We start from the raw sequence: 8,234 nt of genomic DNA, 5'->3' as shown, positions 1-8,234 counted from the left end.
GTATATATAAAATATTTTATATATACATACTCATGTATTTGTACTCTCATGTATATATAAAATATTTTATAAATACCAGAGTATTTTAAAATACTCAGGCATTTATACTCTCATGTATATATACAAGAAGTATGTATATATAAAATATATATATAAAATATATATACATGAGAGTATGTATATTTTATACATACTCTCATGTATATGTAAAATATATAATAAGTAGTTCTCAAAGAGGTGACTCACCTCTCCGGTGAATTTCAGATTATATAGCACCTTCTTCTTCTAAGTAAATTCTTAGAGAAGTGGTAAAACAAACAAAAAAAGACTTTAAGTTGTTACGGGCAGCAATTTGGGGTAAGGTGAATCAATGGTAGATAAAGGCTAGTTATCTTGTTAAAATTTGGGAATATAGATTCTTCTCGTACCTTCTCCAGGCTGATAAGGTCCAAAGTTGTCTTCGGTGGTTAACATTTGTGAGTAGTTTTGGGGAGGGCAAGGTAATATTTTTCTTTGTAAGTCTTTGTCGTGCTTTTAGGCAAGTAGATGGAGGGCAATGAGCTTCCCTGCATCTGCTTCTTCTTAATTATCTACAGCTCAGTAATCTCTTGTAGTTTGGAGTGGCATCTTCTCATCTCCCACATAGGAAATTTTAGATAGATTACAATCAATTTGGATTTTACAGTGAAAATCATGCTCCAGTTTTATTTAATTAATTTCTAAGAATGAATTTTGCTAGAGTATTATTGTCTTCTGCAAGTTAAACACATATTTTTAGTTTTCCAGTTCTTACATTAGAAAAGATCCCGCTAAATGAGGATTCATTTAGTCTTGCTACTCAGTGTGGTTCAGAGACCAGCAGAATTTGCATCACTCAGGAACTTGTTTGAAAATTTGAATCTCAGGTCCATCTCAAGTTACTGAATCAGAATCTGCTTTTTCAACAAGACCAATGGTTTTTTCCTATGTCCAGTAAAGTTGAAAAAGTACTAAATTTGCCTTACATTAACTGATTCACCCAATTTAGATTTGCAGGTAATATTCCGCCCTGAAGAGGGGTTGTTTTACCCCAATGGGTCCTTTACCTGCCTGTTGCCATTGAGTCAATAGAAAGAGAGGAGGTTCTGTTAAGCAGAGCAGAAACTTTATTTGTTGTTCAAAGAGTAGAGAAGGTGAGCTTCTCATTCACCTTCTTCCCAGGTGTGTGGAGAAGGGGGATTTTTAAGGTCTCTTAGAGCATGGAGGTGGAAACTAAGGATGGAAATTCCTGGAAAGAGGTGGGACTTTCCAGAGAAAACTAGAATGTGTGCAGTCTTGTGCTTTCTTTTGCACTGGGCACTTACTATATGCGCCTAGCAAAGGGCATTTCTCCCCACTGGGCAGAGATTTTAATATGATAAGGAAATGAGGATTCAGGTCTGTCTGAGTAGCACTGCCAAGCTGAGTTTTTATCTCGTGGCTTGTTTGTGGCTACTGGCATCCTGCCTGGCTTTTGTTTCTGTAAGTACAACTGAGACCACAGGTTAATTTCATAGGTTCTGGGACTCTTTAAAAGATTCAAGGTCATGCTACGGTGACAGTAACTTATTGACTCCCAAAGATTCATTATGATTCAAATTTTAAGGATTCATTAGAATGGTACTAAGGAATTTTATTTAATGCTAAGGAAAATGAAATCAATGTTACTGGAAACCACTTATATATCTGATATTATTATCCATTTCCAAATCTATTAAGTCATTTCACACTTAAAATATCTCTAAGATAAGTGCCACTGCTTCCACGTAACTAGATGTGAAAGCTAACCTGAGGCTAAGATTTGTTCAATAAATACTGCACATCCCTTGTCTGCAAGTCCCTGAGAATAAAGTGCACATGGCTTCTATTGTTACAAAATATGCAATATTTTGTAATTAGACAAAGGCCAGGCAAGTACAGGGTAGTGTTAGAGTTTCTAAGAGGGAAACCTAAATTGTCAGAGGAGTTTAGAAAAAAAGAAGTATCTATTTGGAAAAAGCATTTTAACTTATTTCTGAAGAACACATTTTTATAAAGTTGGCTCTGAAAAAGGCTAGTGTGTCTTGGAGTTTCGTAAGGGGAACTAAGCAGCAGTTGAGGCTGGAGCATTTCAGGAATCCTGCAGAACTTCATAGAACAAGGTGCGGATGTTGGACCTTATCCAAAAGTCAAAGGAAGCCACTGGAGGGTTTGAAGCCAGGAAGTGACAGGCCCTGATCCACATTTGGAAAGGCTCTCACTCAGACCCATGCAAAGCCCTGCGGGCGGGTGGGTTTATTGGGGCCACTCCCCTCGGCTGCCTTTCTCCACCCCAGTCACCGCCTCCTGCTTCTCAGCTTAGCCATCTGAGGGGGGTGGGAAACGTGTAATAGGGGCGGGGGGAAGAAAAACGTTCTTAAAAAAATATTAAAAAGAAAACATCTCACTTGGCAGCCAGTGCGCGGGAAGTTCAGCGAGCCAGTTCCGGGCTTCCCGCCCGCCCGCAGAAGATCGCCGGTGAGCCCCCAGCCCCCGCCTGGTCCCCCGCTCTGCCGTGTCCGTCAGTCAGTCGGTCTGTCAGCCTCCCCTTCCCCCACGCCTCCTTTCTCCGGGCGCCGCGCGGGTCGGGAGGTCGGAGGGGCCCCCTAGGTGTTCAGGACGCCCTTGGTCCGCGTCGCTCCCGGCAGCGCCTCGGCGGCGGCGCTTGCAGAACCCGGTACCTGGCAGGTTCGGGTCTCTGCCGCGCAGAACCTCGCTGCCCATACTCCAGGGCCGGGGCCTCTGACGCCTCCGCTTGTGGAGTTCTTCCCGAGCGGCTGTAACTTTAAACCACTCTGAGCGAGGCCTATTTTTATTCAGAAACCAGCGGCTAGGGCGTCTGTGGAGAATGCTCAGATGGAGGGCCAGCCCGCCACTTGAAGTTTTCTCACAAATCTGAGGGAAAAGAATGTCTTGTCCTAATAACCTCTCTTTGCGGTTTCACAGCTCTGTTGCCACTTCGTAGCCAGCTTGGTGGCTGTGGGGACCTTTGGATGAGGGTGTTGCCTGAGCTGGGGGAGCTGTGTCTGAACTCCATTGCTTGGTCTTTGTGTGGTGATCCCGAGGCCTCCACACTTTAGCCGGGCCAAAGCTGTGGCCTACTACCCCTCACGGGGATTGCTCCAAGAGCTCCGGGGGACAGGCTCGCAGTGGCAAGGACAAGGAGATGAGTGTAGCAGCCAAGTACCGCATGGCCTCCCTGTATGTGGGTGACTTGCATGCAGATGTCACCGAGGACCTGCTTTTCAGGAAGTTCAGCGCTGTGGGGCCCGTGCTGTCCATCCGCATCTGCAGGGACCAGGTCACCCGCCGCTCTCTGGGCTATGCCTACGTGAACTTCTTGCAGCTGGCTGATGCCCAGAAGGCGCTGGACACAATGAACTTTGACATCATAAAAGGCAAATCCATCCGTCTCATGTGGTCTCAGCGTGATGCCTACTTGAGGAGATCTGGAATTGGGAACGTGTTCATCAAGAATCTGGACAAATCTATCGATAACAAAACCCTTTATGAACATTTTTCAGCTTTTGGAAAGATTCTTTCCTCCAAGGTGATGAGTGATGATCAAGGCTCCAAGGGCTATGCATTTGTGCACTTTCAGAACCAGAGTGCTGCAGACAGGGCCATTGAAGAGATGAATGGAAAACTGCTCAAGGGCTGCAAGGTGTTTGTTGGCAGATTCAAAAACCGAAAAGATCGTGAAGCTGAACTCAGAAGCAAAGCCAATGAATTCACCAATATTTACATCAAAAACTTTGGAGGTGACATGGATGATGAGAGATTGAAGGACGTTTTCAGCAAATATGGCAAAACGCTGAGTGTTAAGGTGATGACAGATTCCAGTGGGAAATCCAAAGGCTTTGGCTTTGTGAGTTTCGATAGCCATGAGGCTGCCAAGAAAGCTGTTGAAGAAATGAATGGAAGGGACATAAATGGGCAGCTGATTTTTGTAGGCCGGGCGCAAAAGAAAGTAGAGCGACAGGCTGAGTTAAAGCAAATGTTTGAGCAGCTGAGAAGGGAACGAATTCATGGGTGCCAGGGAGTAAAGCTCTATGTTAAGAACCTTGATGACACCATTGATGATGAAAAACTACAAAACGCATTTTCTTCATTTGGATCAATTAGCAGAGTTAAGGTAATGCAGCAAGAGGGCCAGAGCAAAGGGTTTGGCTTGATCTGCTTCTCCTCTCCAGAGGATGCTATTAAAGCAATGACTGAGATGAATGGCCGCATCTTGGGTTCCAAACCTATTAGCATTGCCGTGGCCCAGAGATATTAGGAAAGATAAACATTCCTTCCCAGTTAGCATCTGCAGCAGTTGGGGAAATGATAGTGATCTCTGCCTGAATTGACCTCAGTAAATTTCATACTCCACATGATGGGTGCTTAGTTTAGTGAATTTTATGATAAAACGTTTTCTATACAAAGCCATTTTTTTTCTTTTTTGGAAAAATAAATGGAGCTTAGTTCATTTTACAGAGGCACATTTTCTAATTTTAATATTGCATATTTTTCTTATTTTGATGTGTTCATAGCAATAAGTATAAATATATTTTTATTACATTTGAACCAAATGAAATAAGGTAATTATTTGAATTTATTGCATATTTTATTATTTTAGTAATATTGCTAGCTTTAATTTCTTCTATGAAAATATGCTCAAAATAGTTCTTACACCTAAAGATTCCAAAGTATTTTTACTGACAGAAATTTTCTAATTTTTCATCCAAGTTTTGAGAAATCAGACTTTTAGAAATTTATAGTATAAATTTAAAGATCTAATTTCATTTTGAATAAATGCTTAAAGTACTCAGATATAGTTGAATTTATTTTAAATTTATATCCTGACATGCTTGTTTTTCGGATGGTTTAAATTAAGATGATGGAGGTTTTTAATGTTGCCTGAAAACTGGCTTTATTTGTTTTGTTCTTTCCATTAGTTGACTATAATTCAGGTACTTTCTCGTTAATCTAAATTGTAACTTGCACTGTAAAACCTTAACTTCTACATTCCTTAAGTTATATATCTGTATCAACTCAGGTGACCCAAAGTTGGCCTGGTCTTAAATCTCTTCATACCTATATGGCTTAATATTTTCCCTTAAATTTTTACCAGATGCTATTATTATGAAAGTCATGTATACAGATTGTAGAAATTCTGTTTAAAAACTTTTAAAATCTGTTTTATATCGTTTTGTGTAGTGATATTCTCTTAGGGTTCAGAAAAGTAAGTTCCTCTATTTTTATAAACTCACATCTCCTTTTATTAGACTATGGCAGCTATGTAACCCATTAAGGTTCACTTTTAGCCTTCATTGATCAGAAAGTCACTGACCAATTTTCTGATAAATTGAAGTTACATCACTTATTCTGTTTTCTAGCACAATTTTTAGTTTAGAACCATTCCCCTATTTCCCTTTCTCTCCTGCCTTTCATCTATATTCCTCAGCTTTTTAAAATACTTTCTAAAGGATTTTTGTTTGTTTGTTTTATGTGGGCTTTTAATATGTGCTGCTTCAAATCCATTTGGAAATCTTGGCAAGAGTTTTTTATTTACATTTAAATAATTGCTTTACAAATTCTGATTCATACCAAAGTTACCTAGCAAGCAAGTGCTTTTGTTTTTGCTGTTTTCATATTTTTACTTGGCTTAGTTGTTTCTTATAACTACTATTCACATCCTCTATTTCATATATTACTAATATAAAATAAATACTAAAATATTTTTTGGCAATACCTCGGTTTATGAATGAGAAAAACTTGTTACCTTTTATTTTTATAGAAATTATGTGTATATTCTTTGCACATTTTCTAAAATAAAAATATTTTAGTCCATATAAAGATTGCATATAATTGTATTATGCAAACCAATTCCCTATTATAATTTGTTACATATTTTCCTGGTTTTTTCTCTCTCTACATATATACATACACCTAGGTAATTTATGAAAAATAGGATAATATTACAAATGTTGTTTGAAATTGTTTTCTTAATTAAACAATATGCTATGGTCAGCTTCTATGCTCACAATAATCATTTGTGTTATAATCTGAGTGACTTATGTTTTGTTCAATGATTGTACCAAAATATAACTAATTTCTTATTGATAAACTTATATGTTGCTAGATAATTTCTTCCTTTTTTCTTTCTTCCTCTATCATAAATAACTTGGAGATTAACATCCTTGCAAATTTGTATATGCAAATATGTCTGTTTTCTTAAGAAAATGTTTAGAAGTGGAATTAATGACTAAAAAAGAATCAGTTTTAAAAAGTAATTTTGATAAATATTGCTTAAATGCTGTCCGGAATACTTGTGGCGCTTACATTTCCATTGTCATTGTAGGAGAATGCCCATTTCCATATGCTCCAAGAAACAAGGGTTTTTTTAAAAAGCTATTGGTCAATTCAACATGATATGTAAAACAAACCATTTCATCATTGCTTTATTTCACTTTTGTAAGTTGCAAAAGTTAAACAGCATTTGTGTACTCAATGACCATTTGTATTTTCATACTTGAGTTAATGTCTCATGATCATAATGTATTTTCTTGTTGGAGTTTTTTTTATTTACATGGATTTTTAGATTTCTTTGCATATTTTGACAACATTTTAGACTTTTTCACCTGATATTTCATTTTCTTTACAGTTTTGAAGATTATTCCAAAATTAAATGTTAAGCTGGAAAGTTTCAATATTTTACTTAAATGGCTTTGATGTCATGCTTCAAAATATTTTGAACACTTTAAATATATACATTCACACAAATATATATACACCCACACAATTTATCTGTATTGTGTTTATGACTTTCAGAATTTCATATTCTCCATGCTTCTAACTAAAATGTTGGTGCATAAAAAGTATCTTATATAAAACCTATAGTAAATCTTTTAAAAATGTGCTTTTCCATCTTTAATAACATATGTTTTGGTAAATACCTGATTCAGAGAGCCAATGAATTAGAGTCGGCGTATGAGTTTCACATAGATTCTTATACTAGGTAAGTATTTACCAAAACATATATCAGAAGCAGAAAGTTGTTGAAAAGGTTTACCAGACAAGAAGACTGGAAAGTGTATTAAGTGTGCCTGGCCTTGACATCTTATTCTGTATAATCTAGTCTCCATCTTAATTCAGAAAAACTAATCTGTAAAACTATTCAAATATTTGAACAATATTTGATAATGCTTACATCTATTTTCAAGATAATATCAGGAAACAGAGTTCTGTCATGCATGTAAGAAATTAATAGGACATAACATCAGATGTCTAGATGAATTATAGCTGTGGCTTAATTACACAATAATCTGCCTTCTTAGTAGAAATTGCTTATTTCCAGCATTTACTGTAAAAAAGTGACTAAGTCAGTATACAAAAATATACAATCCTATGGATTTCTTTAATTTATTTAAATTTTGTTCATTCTAATTCTTTTTGGTGCGTGATAATAGCAAGTTATCTTAGTGGAAAATGCAGATTCATTCATTAAAGGGTATTAAATCTTTTGAGCCCAAGTGCCTTAATAAATAAGTAGAATCTTCACTTTTCTGATAAGCATTCCAGTAAAAACTAATGTACATAGATATGCCTTGAGCCACTGTTTCTACTTTCACCCGTCTCTCCACACATATTGCTACTTCTGCTGTGTAATTGCCTGCTTATGTGTACAGCCATTTCAATAAATATATTAACATTTGATCTTTTCAATTTCAAATAGGAATTTATAGTTGGTAAAAATAAAAATTTTAAAGTGATTTAATATTGTCATTTTCATGTTCTCAATATTTTTGTAGATCCCCTGAGAAAATGTCAAATAAAATATAATATTTCAGAGATGAAGCATGTTTGAAAATGATTTTTATTTATTATAAAGTATTTCCGATTTTCCAAAGATCAGTTATCTTAAGAGTGAACTGAAAATTGCTTGTGTTTTTTAGTGAAGATACTTGTATTGCAGATTTTCAAGGACAATTTCTTTATGAACTAGTATTTCTTTTTTAAGTTACTCATAATTATGAGCTCACAATTGAAAACAAAACACTAATATACATCAAGTTTTAATGAGGAATAATTAACTATTTTAAAGACATTTATGAATTTATTGTTAAATTCAACTAACCTGTCAAGTGCTTAGAATTGGCTTACTCATAGTACGTTTGGAAATATGCCCCATAATATAATTTAAAAAATAGATA

General features: G+C 36.4%; 1 protein-coding gene across 1 annotated transcript; it reads left to right on the top strand.

Moving 5' to 3' along the window:
• The first annotated feature begins 2,415 nt into the window (after positions 1-2,415).
• On the top strand, positions 2,416-7,878 carry PABPC4L (poly(A) binding protein cytoplasmic 4 like). Its single transcript, XM_033215273.1, has 2 exons — positions 2,416-2,514; positions 2,983-7,878. The coding sequence occupies exon 2, from the start codon at positions 3,203-3,205 to the stop codon at positions 4,313-4,315; it is 1,113 nt and encodes a 370-aa protein (XP_033071164.1). The 5' UTR covers positions 2,416-2,514; positions 2,983-3,202; the 3' UTR covers positions 4,316-7,878.
• Positions 7,879-8,234: the final 356 nt, after the last annotated feature.

The sequence above is a fragment of the Trachypithecus francoisi genome, unplaced genomic scaffold (genome assembly GCF_009764315.1).
Source record: "Trachypithecus francoisi isolate TF-2019V2 unplaced genomic scaffold, Tfra_2.0 Lachesis_group1, whole genome shotgun sequence".
Lineage (NCBI taxonomy): Eukaryota > Metazoa > Chordata > Mammalia > Primates > Cercopithecidae > Trachypithecus > Trachypithecus francoisi.
The sequence above is the reverse complement of the archived record's forward strand: the minus strand, read 5'-3'. Positions and strand labels throughout refer to the sequence as shown.